The sequence below is a fragment of the Artibeus jamaicensis genome, unplaced genomic scaffold (genome assembly GCF_021234435.1).
Source record: "Artibeus jamaicensis isolate MK-2021 breed Jamaican fruit bat unplaced genomic scaffold, CSHL_Jam_final contig_1998, whole genome shotgun sequence".
Classification (NCBI taxonomy): Eukaryota; Metazoa; Chordata; class Mammalia; order Chiroptera; family Phyllostomidae; genus Artibeus; species Artibeus jamaicensis.
Window position 1 is genome coordinate 2,883,225 of NW_026521407.1, and position 25,252 is coordinate 2,908,476.

Here is a 25,252-nt window from a genome sequence, read left to right on the forward strand (position 1 = left end):
TTCAAATTTACTCAACCTGAAGCTTCAAAGTTGCGACAACCAAGGAGTTTGATCTTCCTTTGAACTGTGCAAAATCTATCCTCTAGGACAAAAAGATCTGATCATAAAGTGTATCAAAAGTCTAGAGTATAAAAGTGTAGAATTATGAAAGTGGATGCGTTGATGGCAACTGCTATGGCTTCCATAGAAGTGGAGGGGGGCTGGCTTGCTTTAACGAGGTAGTGTCCAGGGCTGCAGGGTCATCGTTACCTGTCCCAAATGCTACAGGCGACAGAAGCAGACCAGCGGGGCTACTGCTAGTGCATAATAATGCCACCATCTCTAGCGGCCAATGACCTCTCATTCCTGGGGAAAAAAAAATGACCTTTTGGGAAATTTCTCACCTTGGTTGAAGCAAAGGAAAAAGAAAACCCAACTATTTATTTGCTAGACTTTACAGTCTGAAGAGTTCCAAGTGAGTTTATTTTTGTAATGGTACACAGCTGATAAAACCCTTAAAGGTACCCTAACCGCTTTTTCATTAAATACTTCCCATACAGTCTAGAACAGCATCGAAATGGTCATCGTGTGGATCAGCAATGCAATAAAAGATGCCTCTTCTGTACAGTAGCTCAAATAGAAAGGTTTCTCTAACTTTAGTTTTCTTTCATTATTTTTTTTCCTACAATAAAACCCACCACCATCTGTGTCCCACAAACTGAAATGTGCAAGATGGGGTAAATATATACACATCTGCAATGGATTTCTTTTTCTGCTTGATCTTCTGAAAATTTCAAACATCCAGTGAAATCACAATGAAACTAAACATACACATCCACTCAACAAACATAAAAACTGAAAAAACTGTCAAGAGTAGAAAACTCAAATATCCCAAGTGTCTCTTCAGCGTATTTTGCCTTCGGTCAGTACAGGAGGGACAAGCCAGTGGGGGGAGCGCGCGACCACAGGGGGAGGCGGCTCCCGCCCGCCCACGCAGTGCAGAGACACCGCGCCCACGCGCTGCCGGAGCTGGTCGCCCAGAGAAGCGCGAGTGGCAAGGGTGGGCTGGAAAAGCTCGTGGACCTGATGTGCGAAGGCTTCTTTGAACCCCAGTAAAGTTTTATGTAGCGGCCTCCCTGTTTGCTGGAAATAACCATCAATCAAATCACAGACAGACACGGAGATGAGGCCGGATGGCTTCCCATTGTTCATCTTCTACTCAATGGGAAACCTCACTTGGGACGGGCCTACCTGACTTCACGCGAGAGAGCAGCAAGCAGCCTTTCCGTAAGGCTGAGAAAGACGTTATGTTTCAATGATAAACCCATGAGAAAAGAACAGAAAAAGGAGAAAAAGCAGCACCAACTCGAGAAAGTCCCTGCGAATTTTCCTCAAGCAGGTCTCAACCCCAGCAACGATACAAGCCTTCGAAGACAACACAGCTAAGCGACGAGACAGCCTCAATCTGGTCTCTGTGTGGTGTGCAGAGGTGGCCGCTGTTGCCTTTGAAAGACTCATTTAAGTACAGATAGTGGCTGAGAACCCAAACCCCTCCACGGTTCTTCTTCATGAACAGACAGCAAAGAGAACAAGTTTAAAAGCCATGGGCGCTTCTGCTACGGGTGGGAGGGAACTCTGACCTCAGGAGAGGCCCCGTCAGATCCGAGGCCCTGGGCATGAGGCTGGAGCGAGCTGCACCCGACGTGTGTGCACGTTTAAGGCTTAATTAACCCTGCGCTTCTTGAGCTCAGACGCCGAAGCTGTGAATACTCTTAATGCATTTTGCTCTTCGCAGGTAACCGACACTCACAAAGAGTCAGTGACGTTCTGGGCATTTCCCTCAAGACCACAAATCCCAAGTCAGAGGAGGTATACTCATATATTAAAAAAAGCTGGAAGTTTCCAGAATGTCCCACAATACCATTCGCTTAGAACTGTATTGTGTGACAATGTTGATTCAAAAAAAAATTTTTTTTTTGCTTATGCTATGAGTGGTGGTGATTATTTGCTTAAGACTGGTTTTCCTATGTATGCGGCAGATAATTTCTTATGGCTATATTCGCTTGACTAAAAAAATCGAAGATGACTACCTGAATTTTCCAGTGTATAATTACAGTACACCTCATGAAACAGTTGCTTCGGTGGTCTCAGGTCCAGAAATCACAACTGCTGCCCTATTCCACAAATTTATTTAGGACAGAGAAAGGTACAGCCAATGAACTAAGCTTCAGTTTACATCTTTAAAAACTAATTTTAATGCTACAGGTTTGGCCGTGAGATGACGGCCTGTCTGCTCAGAGGCAGGGCCCCCAGGCTCATCGTGGGGTTGGAGGGACAGTGGGAGCAGCAGGAGGCGGCCACTCAGTCGACCGTCACATACAGGGGATCAACCCCCTCATTGGTCTGGGTGCCTAGATGCTCAAAGAGTGTATCCACATGTTTAAAACACCATTCTTTAGAAATTACATCCAAACCAGGGGGAAAGTTGTCTTTTGAGATACTTTTCTGCCTCATTCCCAAATTTTTCTATGCTCATGATAGAAAACAAAGGCAATATCGGAACAAAGTGGACAGATTAAACCAGAAAGCTAACAGAGAATGTAGTATTTTAAGAACAGGGACTTAACCTCAATGGAAAGAGCTCCACTTTTGCCTACCACAGAGCTTATCGGCCAGGAAGGTGCTTAAAGTATGTCTGCATATCTAAAATTAAAAATAAATAAAAGCCAGGGTTCTGATTCAGGCAATGATTTAAGAGGCTGAGGAAAGAAAATGAAAAAAAAAATTCAAGATTAAAAAAAATCATGACAGGCAGAGAAAGTAAGTAGATCTAGCTTTGGAATTCAGTTCTCTGAGGTGAAAAATTACAAAATTTTTAGCTCTACTGAGTCTGGATACATTTGATCAGTAAAACACATCGGTATGTTAGCCCTTCGGGTCTGCCTCTCCTTAATAAGCCCCTGGCTGACTGCGCTCTCCGAGCTGAAAAAAGTGCCCTGCCAGAGGCCCGACACTAGAGATGCTGCTCCCACCGCCCGTGCACGCAGCCGCCACAAAACTGTTTGCAGAGGACACGGCAACACACGCAGTTGTTCCCCCGCACCACAGATTTCAGCTGTGCTGGACTAGAGCTCGGAGCGGTGGGCGCACCCGGCGGTGGAGCAGATGCTGTGAAACATCAGTGATAACGCTGGTCTGTTATCACCCGGGTTTCTCAGCCACTCTCAGCGCCGCCGCATCTGTGATTTTAGTGCACTGCTTTCTGAAACGGTTCTAGAAAAATAAAGCAACCTCAAAACAGGAAGCGCACTATGAGACTTCGATGTGTCATCCCACGGGGGCCGAACACGAACACAGTTCCCGAGGGAAGTGAGAGACAGACGCAGCCGGGATGAGACAATCTCCACCACTTCCTCCTCTGGACGTGAACGGCTGGACTCGGCCCTCCAAAGCGTGCGAGCCGCGGGTGGCTTCCCGGAGAAGGTCCCACGCTCTGCTAGTGGCCCGCTTGACGAGACACGGAGGACGCGACACGGAGGACGGGAGCCCAAAGACACTTGAGTGTTAGGCAGAGACTAAAAGACCACCCAGGACCGACGCCAAGATCTGCAAGCAGAACCTCGCCTTCGCGTGGCCCGGTCCGGAGACCCTCTCAGACACGCCCAGTCTCCGCAGCACCTTTGAGTTGTACGGGTGTCAGAATAACTTTGAACTATAGAAGTTATATGCATCTTTTAAGAATCACATTTTGATGATTATAAAATTTTTTTTCTAGTTTACAACATAGGTCCAGCTACACTGAAAAAATTACACCGCTTATTGAAATACATTTCATTTTAGAAACAGACTACTAAAGTCTATACAAAAACTCTAAAATAATTTCTGTAGTAAAATAAAGAGTGTGTTAGGAGAGCTACACAAAGGAGAAGACTTCCGCCCTTCTCTATAATGCGTGATATGCGTGAGACGCGGCCAGCCCCGCTCTGTAGCCAGCACCGGAAGCTGAAGAGAATTCATTACGATGCACAGTGATGCAATTAATGCTCTGGGTTAACCTCACAGCCTCCCCGATTAGTACAAAGGAAACCAGGCCTGTCCCCTCTTTGAGGAGAAGTCCAGGATATAAAAGCAAGCATACCTCATCGGCTGATATGAAATTATAAAATTCCACGAGTCTGAGTACTTGAAATTTATAAAAGTCACCAGAAAATGCAAGCAAATCGGGCTTCGGTTTGGTGGTCCCCTGGTTTAGACGACAGTCCCCTCCATGAGCTCAGGGTGGTCTTGCTCACCCCTGGGTGTGCCGATTCACCGAGACGATGGCGGAGCTCCTGGTGGGGGCCGAGGAGAGCCTGCCAGGTGCAGACACGCTCGCCAGCCCCCTCTGCGCGCTCATACGCGGGCGCCCGGCGCACAGAGAACACACACAAGGAGGTGGATGTTAGTGATGCTGTGCCGGACTGTTCTTCTCTGCCAGGTGCCGCAGAAAGCTGTCCTCGCCCTGGCCTCTGTGATTTAAAGGCTCGCTCTTAAAGAGCGCTGGAGGGGGGGGCAGGTGAGGCACGGGAGGGATGGGCAGGTGGTGTGGGTGATGAGGGTGTGGGTGGATGTGCAGGTGCGAGAAGGGGTGGGGGATGGGCCGCGGGGGCAGAGTGCTCACAGGGTTCATGTTCATCGGAGGCGCGGGGGTGGTGGGGGTGTTCACTACCGACGGCACCGGGGCGGCGGGGGAGGTCGTGAGCGGGATCTGGACGGCGGGCGGCACGTTCACGGGGCTGGTCACCCGAAAGCACTTTTCCTTGTGGGCCTTGAGCATGTTGGAGAAGCGGAACCGCTGGCCACACACGTCGCACGGGTAGGGCTTCTCGCCGGTGTGCGTTCTGCGGTGCCGCTTCATGTTGGGGCGGCTGGTGAAGCTTTTGCCACAGATTTCACAGATAAAGGGCTTCTCTCCTGAGAGGAACGGAGACACACACAAAAAATGATTAACTCCGTGGCAGTAAGTAGGTGCTCAAGCCATTCCTCAGGTTAGAAAGGACGACCACTCCTCTCCCTTATGGCATCCTACGTGCTAACACAGCCTCCCAAAGTGGGGGCTTAACAGGCAAGAGCAGGTACGAGTCACACTTACATACAACTTACTGTCCTATCATCTAGGCTCGGTTCAAAAGAAATGGCACCCACAGCAGGCACCTTCGCACCCCACGGGAAGGACCGTTCATATGGCCTTTCTGGGCTCAGGGGAGCTACCACCACAGAGACTCTCTCCTCTAAGTCCAGGCAAGTTACTGCGATCTGTCAGCGATATCTGACGTCGCACCCAAAAGTGAGGTTTTGCTGGTAGCATCCTGTGAGGAACTGCGTCTCCTGGCGTCCACTCATGCTGAATCCTTACAGTGGGCCTTACTCTTCAGTGCTGGACCCGGGAAAGGCTGGCCATGCTCAGCCCACAGTGCGCACCCCGGCGGCAGAGCGCTCAGCGTCTCAGTGTCAGCCTGCTGCAGGCCCCAGGGACAATCGAAAACGTCCCACGCCATTTCCAAATGTCCGCCATATGCGGACATTGGGGGTGTGGGTGCGCCACTGCTTCTGGCTGGGAAACGCTGAGCCGAGGCGTCAGAAGGAAACAGAAGCCCGCGGGCTGAGGCCACCTGGGGAGCAGGGGGTGGGGTTCGAAGAGCCTCGTTTTTAAGCTTCCTAACTTTCCTTTACACTCATGCTCAGTGCCCTGCCATGTCTGCCTGCTTCTCGGCCCAGGCTGCTGGGGGGGCTAAATGGTAGTTCAAGTCCATCGACCACGTCACATGGAAGGCTGAGGTGGGGGTGGAGGACCTGGGCCACCTGTGGCTCGGTGACGACGTGGTTGCACTTATCGGTTCCTTCATCCAGGCCCCGTGTGCGTAGATTGTACCTCACAGTAACTCCTGCTATGAGTGAGTTTGCTGTCACTTCAGTTGTTGTCCCCTTTCTTTCCAACGGTGGCCCTATTCCATTCCATGTAAGTGCTACTCTGTGTTGGGTCTCACTGAGTCCTCAGCAGGGCTCTCAGTTTACGACCGTCAACCCCGGTGACCCTCACAGTGACACGCCAGAAGACTCACAGGCATGTGCGTAGGTTTTGGTTACTCCTGTTTCACTGGTAAGGAAATGAAGAGACTTGCGCACGATTCTACAGCTCGTGCAGGGCCAGCACTTACAACTGCCTTCTGGCCCCAGAGTCATTTTCTGGCACTTCCCGCCTCACTGCTCCGCTCCTGCACACACCCCGGAAAGTTCTTCCCTTCCTCCTCCTCCACCCTGGGTGCTCCCACACCAGCGTCTTCACCGCATGCAGTCCTCATTCCGTCTCTCCGCCTTTGAAGCCCCCTCCCTGCTCAAAGCCAGCATTTATTTCCCTTCCGTCCCCGAGAGAGTGGGCTGAAGGGCCAGGCGCGCCCGTGTGCTCTTCTGATGCCCCGCCCCTGCCGGGCCCTCCCTGTGGCTCACAGCCGCCTGTCAGAGGACTGTGCTCCTGCTCTGGGTCCCCTTCCTCCAACCGCCTCAAAGACCTCAAATTCTACGTTAGGTGGAGTTTTAATCGATTATGATACACCCACCTGATAGAAAGTACCATTAAAAACAATATTACAAAAGTACAGAATATAATTATTGACATAAAATCTGTAATCTATTAAGGATGTAGTATACTAAGTAAAACAAGCAAGTTATGAAAAGTACAATTATCTACTTAAGTTTTTTAAAGATGACTTACTTATTTATTAAGATTATTTATTTATTTTTAGAGAAAAGGGAAGGGAGGGAGGAAGAGTAAGAGAGAAACATCGATGTATCTGAGAAATATCCATTAGTTCCCTCTTGCCCACCACCAACAGGGATCAAACCCGCAACTCGGATATGGGCCCCAACTAGGAATCGAACCGGCAACCCTTTGGGTTGTGGGACAATGTCCAACCCACTGAGCCACACTGGTCAGAGATATATATTATCCTGACTGGGTAATAGATATAGAAAAATACATATAGAAAACATATGGGAAGAAATACAACAGATGTCATCAGTGACTGTCTCTAGGTGATGGGATTATGAGTGATACCTTATGTGTTTTGAACTCATGTATGTTCTGGTTTTCTAAAGCAAATGTGATTTACTTGTCCTACAAAATATACCAAAAGAACCTGCTCCGTAACCCACTGCGCTCCAGGACCCTCCGTTCCGGGTTCTCCAGCTGGTACTCACTCCCTCGTCTTTGAACTGCTCGATTCACTAACACTTCTTAGGTGCAGTAGACCCTTTATTCACAAACAGCATGCATTTAATGAAAGTTCATTGGCTTTTAACTTTGTTAGGTGCTCAAACTTGGCTCTCGTCCTGGGTCTCTCCAACCACCTCTCACTGCAGACGTCTAGGATAACGATTTGCCACAGAAACACCAAAAAGTGTTGGAACTCCCCTGCCACAAATTCACGGATTCAAATTAAAATGGGTCCTTATTCTATATGAACATAACCTTTTATTTTCATTTCTTAATGTCCTACCCAATTTTCCACATTTGTTGTTCCAGACACAAGGCCGCGATCCTACCCCCCCCCCACTTCCCATTATTCACAAAGCCCATCTTCTGATTGCGCTAAGGACTGATGTCAAGGTTCCCCTGAAACCCCAAGGTATGATTACACAGAGGCTGAAATAAGGAAAAGTCAAAATGAAGCATATGAAACTGACCACCTGTACATGTCCCACTTTAAGGAGCAGCTGTCCAGTGGGTGGCTGGGAGATACACTAACAACCAATTCCATCCAGACAACTAGAAGCGCACGTTTGTATCTCTATAGATGCATCTGAAGATGTGGTTACTGTCACATGTGATAGAGCCACCCTGACGCTAACAAACGGGACTGTCATGAGTCTTAAGAAGGAACATGTGAATGAAGACAGAATCTGCAGGGCAGAAAGAAAAGGGCAAGGACCTGGTGAGCTGTCCTTTGCAGGGTTCAAAGGAAAGAGCGCCCTGGCCAGCAGATACAAGCATTCTGCGGGCTCATATGGGCGCCCTTGAACAGTGCCAGACATCGGTCCTCCTGAACTTTAAACTCATTTTACAAGCAGCCTCCTAGATGTTTCCACCTGAATATCCCACAGATGCCTCACAACTGACAAGTGAGAAATTAAATTCACTGTCTTACCAGCAAACCCGCTCCTCCCTCTACCACTCTCTGGACAGATGGTATATAAGCTCCAAATATGGAACTAACACTCGACCCTCCCCCCCCAGCACCACCGACCTCCAACCAGGCTCCAAGTTCACTGGACTCTACCTTGTCTGTCACTTTGATTTCACCCACTACTATTCCCACAGTCCTCGCCATCATAACCACTCACGGGAACACGGCCAATACCCACCCAGCTGGCCTCACCGTCTCTGTTCTTGCCCCCCACCTTTCGCCCACTCTCCACACCATGGCTTTCAGAGAGCTGTGTCCTAAAACGTCCCTGAATTTCTCACTGTCCTTAGAACAAAGTCCAAACATTTTTACATGGCTCATGGCTGTGTGTGTGTGTCTGTGTGTGTGAGAGGGAGGGAGGAAGGGAACCTGGTCCTGCTCACTGCTTTCCCATATCATGTCTTATCATACTCCCTGCCCGCCCCCCAATGCATCAAACTCTAGCCGAGCCCGCTGAGTTCCATGTACTTACTACGCTTCCGTCCCCAACCCACTGCTATGCCTTGCTTGTCTGTGACCCCAACCTGACTAGAAGCTCTGTGAACCTAGGGACTACTTCGGTCTGGTTCATCCTATAGCAGCCCCATTCAGCAGATCCTCATAAATGCTTGTTAATGCTAAGACAGACACTTCCGCCCACGTACGAATGTCTTTGAAACTAACACACGCCCCACGCCCACAGTGAGCCGCTGCAGGACTTCTGGTGAGCGCATCAGGTCTGTCCTAACGCCGACGGCCTCTTGGATTTGGGGAGGTGCGGCACTCACCATTCAGTTCTTCCTATTACGTTTCTTTGTTCTAATTCCCTGTCCCTGATGGCCTTTTGACTGTAATTTACCTTCTCATAGAAATTATTCTTTAGGTGAGAAACATGCTACCAAAGAACATGAGTTTAAGCTGCTGACACTCAGCCTTTTCACTGCAAATAACCAGCAATTTCATTTCTGTATCACGAAGACTGTTTAGCACATACCAATTCCTGATCCCTCGTGTGCACCGATTTCTGGAAGCCGAAAACCAGGCTCAGGGATAGTGCTTCCTGCCCTCCTGATGCCCTGGGATTCTTTCATTTTTATTACCTGTTACATTAAATCTGTATCCGAATCATTAAGCCTGGGGCTCTGCAGTCAGACTGCCTTGGACAAATCACTTAATCTCTGAGCCTCAGTTTCCTCATCTGAAAAATGAAGCTAATGGTAATAATAGGTTGTTGTGATAAGTTGAAAACACAAGAAAAGTGCCTGGAGCGGTGCCCGGCACACGGGGGACACTCACTGCCACCGTTGCTGTTACCACTACCACCACTGCCGCTGAACTGTAGGCTCCTTGAGGACAAAAATCGAGTCTGAATTCCCCCGAGTCCCTAGGTGCTTGGCGTGTGCCTGGCACGGGACGAGCCAGCAGGCGCTCTGTTCTGTGCTGAGCTCAGCCACGCACTTCACCCTGGGAGGCCCTGCCTGAGGGCGGGCTGCTGTCCTGCGTAAGATCCGCCTCGCTCCTCTTCAACTGTGGCCCGGTCAACGTGGGTTCCTCCAGTGGTCTCTGCACCCCAACAACAGAGTCTAATGTGGTGCCACCCAGGCACGAGAGACCTGTCCCTTCTCTCCCTTACAGCTAACCCTTCTGCCCGTGTCCCCTCGGGCACTGCTGTCGCCCTCGCTCACCCTTTCCAAGGAGCCAGAGGCCTGTGGGGGTGGCCTGAACCGGCTTTCGGCCGCACCGCTCGAGAGGGGCAGAGCCAGGCCTGTCCGGCTGACCTGCCTTCCCGGTGTGAGTGCCACACACCATGTTAAAAGGCGGACGGCGAACCAGGGGAAAGAACTTTAATATGGCTGTCAAACACGGTCCAGTACATATAAATGCACATAAAGAGCTACCATAAACAATGAGGCAGTCAAACACTGCGAGAGAAAGCTGAATACAGAAACGGCACAAGAAACACAGAAAAGAAAATATACCGATACCCAACGAGCATATGGAAAAATGTTCAATCTTACTTAACAACATATTAAGTGCAAGTTAATACAATAGAAACCATTTCTCACCTGTCTAATCAGGGATTTATCTGGCATTGCGACCGGCTGAGGAACTAGGTGTTTGCCTACACAGTGGGCACCTGGCTATTTGGCAACACACCACCAAGTCTGAAAAAATGTGCTTACCCCCTTGCCCTCATAATCCCATTTCTAGAAGTTTACCCTGAATGGTACTGCTTATCACAGTATTACTCATAACAGTAGAAAAACTGGAAACAAATCATCTAAATGTCTAATGGGAACTGACTAAATAAAGCGGAGATGACACGCTTTACTTTATAGGATGCTGTAAAAATTTGATTTTATCGACTAAGTGCGATAATGTGTATGAAGCATTTAAGATAGAGCCTGGCACACACGTGCGGGACAAACAATGGCGACCGTGACCATTAAAGTGACGGCGCCGTGGATGACACAACGCAGTGCAATAAATAGCAGGTCACAACAGGGTGCAAGGACCCAACTCCGTCCTGTCACTGCACACATGAGCACACGCGCACTCATGCACAGCGGCCATCTGTTATCTACGTTACGAAACTAAAGAATTCTTAGAAATGTATGCCAAAATGTTTGTTTACTGAGCGATTTTTTAAGAGAGGGGAAGGAGGGAGGGGGATGGAGAGGGAGAGAGACAAATGTCAATTTACTGTCCACTTATTTGTGCATTCATTGGTTGACTCTTACATGTGCCCTGACTGGGGATCAAACCCACAACCTTGGCATTATCAGGATGACGCTCTAACCAACTGAGCCACCTGGCCAGGGCTGGCCAAAACATTGACAGTAATGATCTATTAGCGATAATGTTATCATACATTTTAATTTTGCTTTCAATTTTCAAATACAGTTAGTTGAATAGGTATGTGTTACTCTCTTAATGAGAAGGATAAAAATTTAAGTGGCTTTAGAAGACACAGGCAATGTTCAGCTTGCCTCACTGGCCCAAAAAATAAAATTTTATTCAACAAATACATTAATCACAAAATATACAGACTCTTATATCATGGACATTTGGGGTTTGAAGGAAGAAAGAAAGAATGACAAAGGGAAGAAGAAGGAAGAAACGCGGGGGAGCAGAGGAAGGAGCGGGAAAAGGCACGAGGCGGAGCATGGAGGCGGAGGCCTCGGTGGCCGCGGGTCTCTTCCAGCCCAGTGTCACCTGCCGGCCACTGCTGTGTGCCCAGCACTGTGAGTGAACGTGACACAACCGCCACCTTCAGAAACCTGTTCTCCGTCTAGTTCCGTGGTTTCCTGAGGCGTAACCAAACCCCTGAGGCGTAACCAAACCCGAATCCTGGAAGTGACTCAAAACTTACAGCCTCTCCAAGAGCCACCAAATTAGAAGAGAATTTGCTAAATATTCTGTATATTTTGCTCTCTATTTAGGCTTCAAAATTATCATTATCTTTTGAGGTGTAATTTACTTAATTAAACAGCTTCCAGGGTCCGAGCCCACAGCGTGGAGGTTACGCCCCAAAAGCACAGTGTGGTCACAGTGTCATTCAACCTCATCGGAGGGTGTGTTCCTGAGAAGCAGTGAATTTTCCTAAGTGACACCGATCAAACGGTTCAGCGCACTGACAGGGTATTCCATCCGAAGTGGTCAGTGTCCTCCATTTTTAAAGGCCCGGAGCCCTTTCCCTAGAAGAAAGTCCACACAGAACAAGCTCCGTGCCTCGTCAGTAGACCCCGCGGCCCAGAATCAAATCCTACAAACTTCCTCTTGGAGGAACCTGCTGTTAAAAGGCACTGACAAATCATCTTTTTACAGACAGACTTACGAAAGCCTGACCTTCGGTATGATACACCTACGTTTTTGCATTTCGGGTGTACGTAAGCAAAATTCCCACTCAGAACGAGAACCAGAGGTGGCGCGGCCGTGCCCGAGCCCCCGCGCCGCTCACCAGTGTGCGTCTTCATGTGCTCATCAAAGTACTGCTTCATGTTGAAGTCCTTGCCGCACCACTGGCACATGAACTGCTTGTGCCCGATGTGGATGCTCATGTGCGAGCGCAGCTGGTACTTGTACTGGAAGCGCTCGTCGCAGTTCTGCACGGACACAGTGGGGACGCGTGAATGCCGCGCGGGGCGGCGCCACCCGAGCCCGCCCCCCACGGCCGCAGAGACAGAACCTGCTTCTGCCCACTACTTGGCTCTGCTGTGATCCTGCAGCCCCGTTACCAATAAAAGGGACATTTCATGTTGTGACCACTGACACGTGCCCGACCCCCGCAAGTTACTAAAAGAAAAACAACTCCTGTGTTATTCCCCATTTAACTCAATCCAGAAACGCTAACAATGTGTTTAAAGGACACTTGTCTACCTGGCAGTGAGATAAGAAGGGCGCTCAGAGCCCGAGTCTGGAGACTCTGCGGAAACGCAGCCTGGCGCCCCGAGCTTCGGCGCCCCCGCTTCCCGCCCCCTGCTTCCCCCACAACCGCCCCTAGGCCGGGGCCTGGGGGGGCACGCGCCTCACCTCACATCTGAAGGGCTTCTCTCCAGAATGCTGCAAGGAGTGCACCTTGAGTGACATGCTGCGCTTGAACGATTTTCCACAGGTTTCACATGTAAAAGGCATGTCTTTTGTGTGTGCTGCAACACAGAATGCACCACGTTCAAAGTAAGTTCACCTGAAAGCGCAAACTGAAAAGGACAGGCGTCCTGTTGCAAGGGCCTCACGCCATCTCAACCCCCTACACTCACACTGTGAGGCTGCGGCCGTGACGCAGCACGAGCAGAGGCCGGGGTGTGCACATGGCATAACACACACCGAACGAAGAGCAAGGGAACGTTATGGGTGTGAGAGAGAAGCAGACAAAACTCACCGACCATGTGTTTCCGCACGTGAGCCATGGTGTAGAATTTCTTCTCGCAGATCTCACAGGAAAATTTCTTCTCTGCATATCCATGGACAATCTTGATGTGTTCGTGAAGGGACCAGAGTTTCTTGAATGATTTGTTACAGGAAACACACTGAGCAGGACAAATAAAAACAATCTTTATTCACGAGGGCTTGCAGAAAGCCATGCCTGCCTACTGGCAGACGACCCACGCGTGCTTTCGGTCCGTGGTTCAAGGCCGGACTCCCGACAAATGCTTTCCTTCCACGGAGTCCGGGCTCCAACACCAGTGTTGTGTGTTGTTTTCCAAGATGCACCTTTCAGAGACGCATCGGGAGTAGAGCAGCAATGGCAAAACATAAGACAGGAAGAAATGGGAACTCCCACTAATATCAAAGAACCGACTGATGTTATCCAGTTTGTGCTGTACCTATAAAAGGAACCTCCAAGGTTTGTTTCAATGTATGAATTACCTAAAGTGGGTCACTAACAGGTGTTTACCAGAAAATACAATGGAAGTTAAAATCAGCGTAAACAAGCCCTGGCTGGTGTAGCTCAGTGGATTGAGTGTGGGACTGTGAACCAGACAATCGCGGTTCGATTCCCAGTCAGGGCACATGCCTGGGTTGCAGGCCAGTTCCCAGCAGGGGACACACGAGAGGCAACCACACATTGATGTTTCTCTCCCTCTCTCCTTCCCTTCCCCTCTAAAGATAAATAAAGAAAATTTTTTAAAAAAATCAGTGTAAACAAGAACAAGAGAAAACAGAATACATGTAAATGATTACAGATCTGCAAAAGTATAACAATGTTTGTGTACCTTAGAGAATGTCTTTGGGGCCTTCGTTAACAAATTACTGAGATCTCATTATGGTTTTCTGAGTCTAATTTGCCCTATTAGACATGTGCCTCAGGCAGAGTTTAATGTAACTCCTACACCGTTAGCACCGTTTCCCTTTCCTGCCACAGCCCGGCCCCAGGCGTCTCGGACGAGTGCGGGTGGCGCCACGGGGACTTCTGAAGTGCACTACGCCTGACCGTTCTTTCGGTCAGGGCACTGGCCTCTTTTCCCGCAGACTGCCCAATTAAACAAATCACACTCATCGACTGTGAATGAGTCACACTCGATGGTTATTTTTTGTATTGTCAAAAATACAGTTTTTTGGTGTGCCACAGCATTTTAATAATTAGCGTACGTGTGCCACGAGATGAAAAGGGCTGAAAGTCGCTGCCCTACAGGAAATACACGCAACACGGCTTAGTTCCGTGTATTACGGACCACTAGTAGTCTAGACTACCAGGCATAAGGTATAGGAAAATAAAATGCTCTGGTTGGAGCGAAACGATGCTGGAGTTCTGGGTGACCATCGGACTCTGGGACGCGTAGGGACAAGCTGGACCTTCTAGCGTCTCTCTTACTCCAGGCAAAGAGGCCTCGGCAAGGAGTGAAAGCAGAAGCCTCCGCTGCACAGAGCCCGATGAAAGGGCAGACGATTCCTACAAACCATTTGGTGGAGCAAGGTTTTAATTTTTACTTGTTACTAGAGCAGCATGATTACCAGGATTCATAATTAAGAACAAAGCAGTGTCCCTAACGAATGTAAAGAGAGTTCACTTAGCAGCATCCAAAAACCTAAACACACGTTGAAACAAATTATGGTGGGGAATAGTAAGGAAAGTCACACACACGGAAAGATTAAATGCTTCCTTTTCTGTAACTTAATGAATTTAAGTTAAGAAAAACAATTCCAGAAAGCTCTTCAAGAGTCACACAGAGCCTGGCCGACCCCTAGGGTGCAGCGCCGCAAACACTGCCTTTGGGCCTGAAGGCAGCAGCCAGTTCGTCACCAAGCAAGGCCCTGGCAGCCCCTGGAAGGTGGGGGCCGTGACTCAGTCTCCTAGTTGCCCAGCGTCTGGGAGACCAGATCACAACTGACGAGTCAAGAAGCAGCGAATTTTTAGCAATGTGCTCTTTAAAGTAAAGCAATGAACTCAGTGGTTGATTAAAAGCAAGAGGTGTGAAAAATAAGGGGCAGTCCAGGAAACAAAACAATTGCACCTTTTAAAAGAAATTTAGCTTGAATATGGTACAACAGATGTCTATTTCACATATTTTACCAAAGGCATTAATAGACTTACCTTTCATAGGCATTAACATGCATTCATATGTGCAAACCAATGTGGCTCCACATAATGTAACTCACTCAACACAATGTAGTCAGCACACCTCTTACCCTACCACAACACAGTCCTCTGACGGCCGCAGCCCGGTTTGCATACCATGTTTTGCTACCTCAACAATACGGCACAGCAGCATCACATGACCTCACTGCTGGGTGGGCAACACTGTCAACCCGCTCGGCCTCTGTTTAAAGTCCGCACATGCCCGCGGGCTCAGCCTCTTGACAAATTTAGTGTTGTCATCTCTCCACTGGAAAGAGCACACCCACTGCTGGAGATCTTCCAGTTCCACCGTCCGAGTCATTACGGGTTTGGCCCCCATCGGCTGCACTAGGACCTGGCATCCATTTAAGCCTAGAAAGGGACCGCTCTATTCCTGAGCTTTGATCAGTATTTCCCACCTTGACAGAGAAGGTGCCGGAATGAACAGAACACATGTCCTACAACTGTGACTCTCAGTGCGCAGGCAGCGCTGGCTTTACCTCCTGGGCAAGCAACTGCCGCAGAGCCCCCTTCCAATGCACCCGGGTTCCCACTAGTCCAGTGTCAAAGTAAGTTTAATGCTTTTGAAATAACATGTTACACTTGGGTTTTGAAAAGGCCAAAGCGGGAGTTTTTAAAAAGAGAGAAACTGGTGAAATCTGTCCCTTCGGCCTCTACTGCATTTATTCTCTTGGGCAAAAACACCAGGTGAGTCTGAACAGCCAGGTTCTATTCTGGAAAGTTTGCCCTCTCGGTGATGAAACCTACCTGAATGTTTTTTTCACAGTCTGTTTGCTGGTGAAGGGACAGCTCACTTTCCAGGACAAACTTCTTGCCACACTTATCACAAATCTGCATGCGCCTGTGAGTAACGTTCATGTGCTTTTCCAGGTACCAGCGAGTATTAAACACCCTGGGGCACTTCTCACAGGTCAGAGTCTCTTTCTCTTCACACTTAGCTTTCTGGACTGGTGCTCTGGGCTCCTTTGCAGCCCGCTTCTTACGCTTAGGTGGCTCTACGCTCTTCCTACGACCTCTCGTGGCTCTGGGAGTGGGGGAGGCGGCAGCTGCGGCGGCGGAGGCCGCTCTCCTCGTCCTCCTCTGCGCGACGCTGCCTTTCTCCGCCACCTTCTCCTTTTCCTTCTGCCTCTCATTCTCTCCGTAGTCGCTGCTGTCGTCTGTGGGCTCCTCCTCGCTCTCTTCCTCTTCCTCCTCACTGCTTGTCTTAAGAACAGGAGTCTCTTTGGACTGAGAAGAGACACCCTTTTCCCCTTTAGATACATTTAATGTTTGATTATTAAGGTTTACCTCCACTATGATCTGCTCCCTTTTGTAAGAGACCTCCTCCTCCTCCTCTTCGGTGTCGTCAGAATTCTCCCGGTCTTCTTTAACGGCATGCGCGTCAGACACGGCCCTTGTCTCCCTGAAATAGGGCTGTTCCTCGGTGTCATGCAGATGCGGTTTGCTCATCTTGCTGTCCACTAGCGCAGAGTAAGGACTTCCTGATTCCCTTTTGTACACTTTGGTGGACAGGTCGAGTTCCTGGTTGGCACCATGATAGAAGGTAGACGGCACTGGGCCACGACGGCTGTCCTCCTGTGCCATTCCTGCTGCATGTGCAGCGTGGTCCTCGGCCAGGTCCCGACAGGGACTGGCGGTGTGGCTCATTGGTAAGTGGCCGATCTGTTAAGCAGTTCAGACTGTAGAGAAATGAAATATCTTTAAAACAGGGTAATTATCAAGACTCAAATCTTTTTCCATCCACAAAGAATCATCTGAACGACAAAAAAGGTACCCAGGGACCTGCGAGCAATCCTTCCAGTGTGGGAGCACCAAAGCGCAAGTCAAAAGGTTTGGTGTTACGGCAAGAGCAGAGCACTAGTGATTCTCCCTTTGAAGACGGCTGCGGGTGACTTGGAGCATCTTATCTACAAAGAAAAGCAAAGAAAAAAGGTCAGACACCACGACTTCCTTCGTACAGCATGCACGTCCGCCATGCGGCAGACGCAGCTTAAAATGATTAGGCTCTTTATACACGCACTTCTTTACTGTGCTGAAATGGCTCAGTGTGGGCCATTATTTTACGGAGTTACATGAATTTGACAGAATTTCTTTAACCTGTATAACTGATCTTCATCTTCAAATGTTAGTTAACAAATAACTGAACAAATAACAAATAACTGTTAAATAAGAAACGAGCAGGCCCTGAAGTTTATCAGCTCCGCTAGGTTCACAGGGGCCCTTGGTGCCACTGGGTGGTCCCTTCACTCCTCCTTCCTGCTGGGACCCCGGTCGTGTAGTCAAAGGTCACGGTTTCAAACCTGTTCGGTTCAGGCCCCTCTGACACACACGTTGTTAGAGTCAGATCCTAAGTAAACTCTGAGACAGCAGGAGTCACATCCCTTCACTGAGACGTCCTCAGAGCCAGCACAGTGCTTAGCACTCAGCAGGTGCACGGTACATATTTGATAATTAAATGAACAGCTACTACTACAGAGCATTCATTACCCTAGATCCTAGGGGACATACTGACACGGCAAAACACATGGTCCCTGTCCGCCAGGAGTTTACAGTCTTATCACACGAGTCACACACGAAACGCACCGGGGCACTGCTCAGCTTTCTCTGTCGTTGGACACCACTGGCCCCCCGCCAGTGAGCAAAGGCGGCTGTGGGTCAGGCTCTGCGGACCAGCAGAATAAAAGTTCACCGACAGAGCTGCTGGAGACAGAGAAAACGCCCCTGGCTTTAAGTAATTTTAATATAGGTATAGATATTACTGCAGACACTATGGTTTTCAGATTTATCACAGTAATTTCAAAGTGGCCAAGCATTTTCGAACTTGTTCCATGCAGAGCTCACTAGATCCACTCCGTAACTGGGTGACTTTTGACTTTTCACGTGTCAGTGCACAGAAATATAAATTCTAAGAAACAGTAACCATCAAGTTGATACGGTTCCAAGAAAAATAAAACCATCAATTTAAAAAAATAATCAGAAAGGCACACCACTTGCTCTGTGACATACCTCACATGGCTGTTCAGCCAGCGACCTAAGCCCTGAGCCGTGTGAGTGTCCCCGAGAACACGCAGCCGTCTGGCTGACGGATGGACGGAGACCAACCAGCGCGCGCTGAGGGCTGGCCATGCCCGCACCTGTCGAGGTGCTTGTTACCTGCCGCTGCAGCTCGGTGACCACTACACCACCTTGGAGTGCATTTTTAAACTATTCTCCTCCTTCTCTGTGGATTTTTTCTTTTAAACATTATTTTACTCAGGTTACTGCTATTTCAGAAAGGAATGGTGATAAATGCTACCATGTTTTGTCTGCTATCTGAATACAGTTATACATTTTTATATTTATTGACCATAAAATTATGCCTCTGAGAGGCTAATTGTCTATAACCACGTATCTATTCAGTGACAAAAGCAATGTTTGACTTCAGGCATGCTAGACTCCAAAGCTCGTGGTCTAACTCTGCTATGACAAAGGACACCTCAAAAAACAACAAAATCAATTATTCCTGTTACTACATATCTTTTTTTGCAACAAACAGTTCCATGCCTCATATTTTAAGTGGAAAACCCTAGTAGCTTTATTTTGCATGTGCCAAAACGTCTGACCCAGGGAAATAATGTAAACTACTCTAAATATGTTATTAAACTTACAGTAATTGCCTCAAACTAACCAAGGGAGGAGAGACAGTAAAATTCAACTAACCAGCAAAAGTTATTAACAGAAAATACATACAATTAAAGGAGACAAAGAAAAATAAATGAAGAGACATCCTCTGTGATAGTAATTCATGTGCTCTTCCCACATATTTCTGGGCCCGTGGGACACCTGTACTTTCTGCCCCTGCCCCTGTGGTTGGGCGGGGCCCCCTGGCCAGGACACCGTGAGCAGAGGTGACGCACAGAAGGCCAGGGTGTCTGTCTTCTCACCATCTGAGACCCTCTGCCGCAGGGACCAGCAGTCTTCAAGGCAACAACTGGTATTGCTGCTATGAACCTGGGTCTGTGAGTGACTAAAGTGACTTACAGGACATGTGCGCAGTGTGGTGCATTTTTCTAAAAATAATTACTTTTACACAGAGCGTGTTTTAAAAGCCATTGAGCCCTGGTTGGTGTGGCGCAGTGGACTGAGCACCAGCCTATGAACCACAGGGTGGCTGGTCCAATTCCTGGTTGGAACACATGCCTGGGTTGCAGCCCAGGTCCCCTGTGGGGGGAGGGGGCATTGTGAGAGACAACCACACACTGATGTTTCTTTCCCTCTCTTTTTCCCTCCCTCCCCTCTATCTAAAAATAAATAAATAAAATCTTAAAAAAATAAATAACTTAGAAGTTAGCCCTGGCCCAGTAGCTCAGTTGGTCCGAGTGCCGTCCCCATACACCAAGGTTGCAGCTTCGACCCCCAGTCAGGGCGCACACGAGAAACCACCCATGAATGCATGAATAAGCAGAACAAGAAATCAGTGCTTCTCTCTTTCCCTTCCTCTCCACCTCTAAAATCAATCAATATTTTTTTAAAACTTAGAAAATAAGACCATTTTTTCTTTTAACAATCAGAACTACAATGCTTTATTCTATTTTAAATGATACACACCCGAGTGCATACATTCCCGTATGAACCTGGGAGTGACGTCTCGCCACTGATAAAGTCACGGAAACTCGCAGGAACACCAACGCGTCCCTGTCACAACGCGAGAGGGAGTCTACTTGTTCATCTGGAAACACACCGGGCTTTCTGCCCACACTGTACTTTCTTCATTTGACTTTGGCACCTTTCCCTTTGAGTTCTGGTGCTAATCTTTATTTTCTTTCCAGAGAACTTAAAATATCTCCTAGGGGCAAAATAAAGTAATCTTTACAAAACCAAAAGAACACATTAGGGAAATCAGAACCTTCCGCGTTCCATTACCCAGCCCTAATGTGCACCCTCAGTTCCAACGTACTTATTACAGTATAAATCATCTCAACCTAGTTTTTTAGCAGACTCTCTGGGTGAATATACTGAGTTCTAAGAACCTGAAAGTTACAGGTGGAAGGGGGTGGGGAGAAAGGGAGGAAGAGAAATATTGATGCTGCCTCTCGCACGCCCCCAACTGGGGACCAGGCCACAACCAGGCATGTGACCTGACTGGGGATCGAACTGGTGAGCTTTTGTTTTGCAAGCTGACTCTCCACCAGCTGAGCCACGTCAGTCAGGGCAACCCCACTGATATGTAAAGCTGTCTAAAGTCATCTCTTGTGATATTAAAATAACACAAGTTCATCTGTTTTTAGAGATCATCTTCTACTGTTTTACAAAATAAATTCCAAGATAAAGCGGGTCTGTCCTTAACGTCTTGCTACAATAAATGTAACGCCTTAGGAAAAAAACGCAGCGTGCTGGTGCACAAGGCAGAGCCAGCAAAAGTTTTCAAAGAAGCAATCAGTCCCGGCATTCAAAATACAACTTAAAAAAATTAGAAAATATGACCGCATATTATAAAAAGTAAAGTACTGAACATGCCGTTTTCAATGCTGTTTTTCCCCCAGGTGGACTACAAAACCACAAAATAAGTTTACAGAGTCTTCAAGAATGTTTATTTAAATTTGGTTTAAAAATGAAAACAACCTGGCTGGCGTAGTTCAGTGGACTGAGCGTGGGCCTGTGAACCAAAGGATCGTGGTTTGCTTCCCAGTCAGGGCACATGCCTGGGTTGCAGGCCAGTTCCCAGCAAGGGACGCACGAGAGGCGACCATACATTGATATTTCTCTCCCTCTCTCCTTTCCTTCCCCTCTAAAGATAAAGAAAGAAAATCTCTTAAAAAATGAAAAGAATTCTGTTCCCTGAAAAGTTTTAATGGTTAATTTCTGACAAATTCAACAGGTTCTTCCCCTATTAGAGTACAGTCCTGTGCGCCCTCCCCCTATTTGGGGTGAGTCTTTCCCGCTGAAAGGGCTGCCCGTGCTGACTCTGCCTCCTTCACAGCCACTGCCAGCAACCCGTCTCCACAGCGCGCAGGGCCCAGCACGCACTGCCCAGCCACTGCCAGCTCCTGGTCCCAGGGAATCAGACTGGTTCAAGCATACGGCCCACAGTAAAACTACCAAAAAACTGGGAAAAACAAGGGGGACAGATAAATGCACACCGGCAAAGTTCTTTTAAAAACGTAACAGCCACTAGGAAGAAAGGACAGGATGACACTCGGGTCTGTGACAGTGATGGCCTGGCACTCAATTCAGAGCTCTCCTGATTTCACAGGCTACTTACTACTCACCTCTCTCTCATGGGGAAAGGACGTGAGTGACTTTTGCCAAAGACCAACTAATCTTAAAGTCTTTGGAGAGTCAAATAGTTATTTAACACCTACTGTATGCATAATATGAGTGAAGAAAACAGAGATCTAAAACTTTAGAGGAGGGATAAATCACATCCCCTTGGGGAAATTGAGAAGAGTTTTGCAAAGAATAGCACATTTCAGAAAAGCTTAAAAGGCATGTAAGTTTTGGACTGGTAGCAATGAAAGCCAGTCTTTGGGGTAAAAGAAGTCATTTCTAGTGACGGAAGATCAGAGTGGGGTATACTTCTGAACAAGAGACAGTTTAAGTTGCTCAGCTGTGCTGGAATACAGGGCGTGTGAAAGGGAGAGATGGTACAAAGGCGAGTTTTTGCCGTATTGTGGCCGACCTTGAAGGCCAAGGTCAGGCTGGCATGAATGGCAAGACACGGCCATCAAAGAGTTTTAAAGAAAGTCTAGTATATCAGACTGGTGCTTTAGGAGTCAAATTATATGACAGCACACAACTGAAGGCCTATGTTTAAGTGTATCTTTGAAATATACATATATGTAATAAAGCAAATATACAACTAAGCAAGATAGAAGAGATTTAAAATAAGGAAGTTGAAATAGAAAAAAATAAAAGTAGAAAAATAAGATATACCAGGATTAAGATAAAAACCAGATAAAAGCACAAATCATTTTATACTAAATCCTATATCAGTACTGACTATGACAAAATTTAAAATATTTGACTTGTACTTCAAATAACTTTTTAAAAAGAATACGCTCCTTGTGAAGTAATTACTTAATTTCCCTACCAAGTAATTAAACTGAATTTAAAACTCATGTCTACACTAAGAGCTTTATTTTTTTCTTAATACTTGCCTGAAATGAATGAAATCTCACCATGTCCTGTCTTTTCCTTCAAAATAATCTCTTAGAATAAGAAACCTTTCGGCACACTTACGGTGTACGATGGGCATATGATATGAATTACTCACAAGGCCAGACTGCTATGTAATCTTAACAAGTGTAGTAATCATTCAGATGCCCTGATCTTGTTCTTTTATATAAAATAAGCCATAATATCATGGCAAAAAAAGTGTAACCAGACAGGCTCCATCATGAGATAAACAACTAGTGCTCAGTCTTAACTTCATTTTTGCAAGTATCGACCCTTAAATTTTACCATTTTACATACCCTAGTCTGCCAACCCGAAAACTGAGAGGCAGAAAGACAAGCAAAACTGAAAAGCTGGGTAAATGCCACACTCTGATCTACAAAACGCACATGGTGACAGTGATAATAATCTGCATTTATATGATGCTTTATAGTTACATAAGGCACCTTTAGCATATATTTGCTAAATATTTATTTAGTGCCTACTGTGTGCTGGGCACTGCAGGAGCCGGAGCCAACAAGGTGTGCACAGGTCTCACTGGGGAGATAGACAGGAGCGCCAGGAATCACGGCACAGCCGTGTGATAAGGACAATTACAGACGCCAGTGCGGCACAGTGGTGAGTGAGGAGCACGGACTCTGAGCCAGTGCGCCTGCATTAAAAACCGGCTCTCACGCTTCCTGGCTGGGCGGCCTCGGGCACATCCTTAACCTCTCTCTGTCTCATACTCTCCACCTGTAAAATGGAGATAACAATAGCATCTCTCTCATGGGACTGCCTGCTATTGGGATTAAATGAGTTATACATAAATGTTTACAAAGTACTTTGCAACAATAATCACTCTTACAAGTGTTTCTTAGATAAACACACTCACCTATACATATAATGCACAGTGGCAGTGTGGAAAAAGTGTCTGATGTGTCAGAGAAGTTTCAGAAATGAGATAAAGCGGGAGCTGGTCTGAAAGCAGCAGCAGTGAGAGGGGGAAAGGGAGGCAGGCAAACTGCACACAAGAATCACTACATGAAAAAGACGGGAATGAAAGTACACAAGCTTTTGTCTCTCTCCATTAAGCGTCACTGCCTACGGTGACTGGGACTGCTGCTCCCCAGTCCCCAGCTGAGGCTCAGTTCACTGACCGGCTCCCTGTCCCTGCTGGTTGGTGCTGAAGCGAGGGCTGGGATTCCGGTTTTCTAATTCCCAGTCGCAGTTTCCTGGCTGTCTCCTGTTCAGCTAAATGGTAAACAACAATGATCGTAAAAGATGCACTTAGGCCTTGAACAAAAAATACCTATGCAACACTAAATAAAAATATAAAATTCCAGGCCAGTATTTAAAGGCCTAAGTTTTATGCTTCGCGGGTGGAGTCCACCCTCCTAGACCGACTCGCACAGGTACGTTACAACTTTCAATGCGATCCGTCTGCAGTTTCTGTTTCACAGCGACCACTCTGCTGACTTGCAACAAAATTGTTAAGTTTCCGGTGGATGAAATCTAAATAAATTTAAACTTGGTGTGTAACGTGGAAGTTACAGATACAAAATTTACAGTGAAAAAGGTTCTCTATCTTAGGACCAGTAGGGTACTTATCAACGTCCTTCATTTCCAAAGATGCTCCCGAAATCAACCTGGGCCATGACAGAGATGCTACCAACAGCAACGTGCAAAAGTCAACTTCACGACAAACCAACCTCAAATGACATGTGACATGGGCCACATTTCAGAGAAACATCATACAGTGTTCTCAGGTGCCTGTATGTTCTATCACTGAAAAATAGAATTAATTTAACGCAATCTCATTTAATAAAACGTAACGTCAGAAATTATTTTTAAGCAGTCCACCTAATCCAGTATCTGTAAGAAATGGAATTGAGAAATGCCTGTCACCTTCAGTTCTAGACAAAGCTTTTGTAAAAATACAATCTCTGTAGTTTTTTAGACATGCATTTAAATGGCACTGCCATTGTGTTTCCTCAATAGCCTGCCAGAAAAGCCAGCAGGAGAGGACAAAGGAGAGGTTCTCCACCCAGGTACTATTTAATCACCTCCAAGCATCGACAGTCTTCCATTTCCATATAAGACAATAAAACTAATGAGCATTACTCATTGCACAGTTGGCTTGAGCAACCTTAACTTTCTCCAATAGCGCCCTAGGGCCAAAGAAGAAATCAAATACTAAGTAGGCTACCCTTGAGGACCTGACCATCACGATTCTGTCCTTGACAGACAGGAGAGAATGTAATTTCAACAAAGGAGTTATTTTCAAAAGAATGTAAGAGCCCTGGCTGGTGTGGCTCACTAGACTGAGTGCTGGCCTGCGAACGGAAAGGTCACTGGTTTGACTCCCGGTCAGGGCACAGGCCTGGGTTTCGGGCCAGGTCTCTGGTTGGAGGCAAGCATGAGGCAAATAATCCACGTGGCTCTTGCACACTGACGTTTCTCTCCCTCTCTGTCTCACTCCCTTGCCCTCTCTCTAAAAGTGAATGAATAAAATCTTTAAAAATAAAAAAATAATAAAAGAACGAAGGTAAGAGTTTTGTATTACTAATTACCTTTTCCATTAAAATCTGACAAAGTCCTGGCTACACAAAGGCTCCAACAAAACACAGCGCCCTCCAAACAAGCGGAAGGCACGACCCACACACAACACAGTCGGTCCTGGGAGACCTCCGTCTAGCCCGACCAAAGGCAGTTTCATGGAAAGCAATTATTTTAATGCACTAGTCCATTTTATTTTTAAACAAACATTTTGTTTATTTACTTTAGACAGAGGGGAAGGGAGAAAGAAAGAGGGGGAGAGAAACATCAGTGTGTGGTTTCCTCTCACATGCCCCCCAC

General features: G+C 47.3%; 1 protein-coding gene across 8 annotated transcripts in view; it reads right to left on the bottom strand.

The window, feature by feature from the left end:
- Positions 1–443: 443 nt before the first annotated feature.
- Positions 444–25,252, bottom strand: part of ZNF652 (zinc finger protein 652) — a 72,823-nt gene continuing 48,014 nt past the window's right edge. For 4 of the 8 annotated variants that reach the window (XM_037149870.2, XM_053655169.1, XM_037149868.2 and 1 more), the window contains 6 exons: positions 17,044–17,168; positions 16,009–16,940; positions 13,063–13,210; positions 12,714–12,829; positions 12,142–12,286; positions 444–4,932 (listed from right to left, as the gene is read on the bottom strand). In XM_037149870.2, coding sequence (XP_037005765.1) covers positions 4,421–4,932; positions 12,142–12,286; positions 12,714–12,829; positions 13,063–13,210; positions 16,009–16,908 — 1,821 coding nt within the window. In that variant the 5' untranslated portion in view covers positions 16,909–16,940; positions 17,044–17,168 and the 3' untranslated portion in view covers positions 444–4,420. Of the gene's footprint in view, positions 4,933–12,141; positions 12,287–12,713; positions 12,830–13,062; positions 13,211–16,008; positions 17,169–25,252 lie in introns of all 8 variants that reach the window. The other 4 variants (XM_053655172.1, XM_037149871.2, XM_037149872.2 and 1 more) reach the window with 4 other exon arrangements.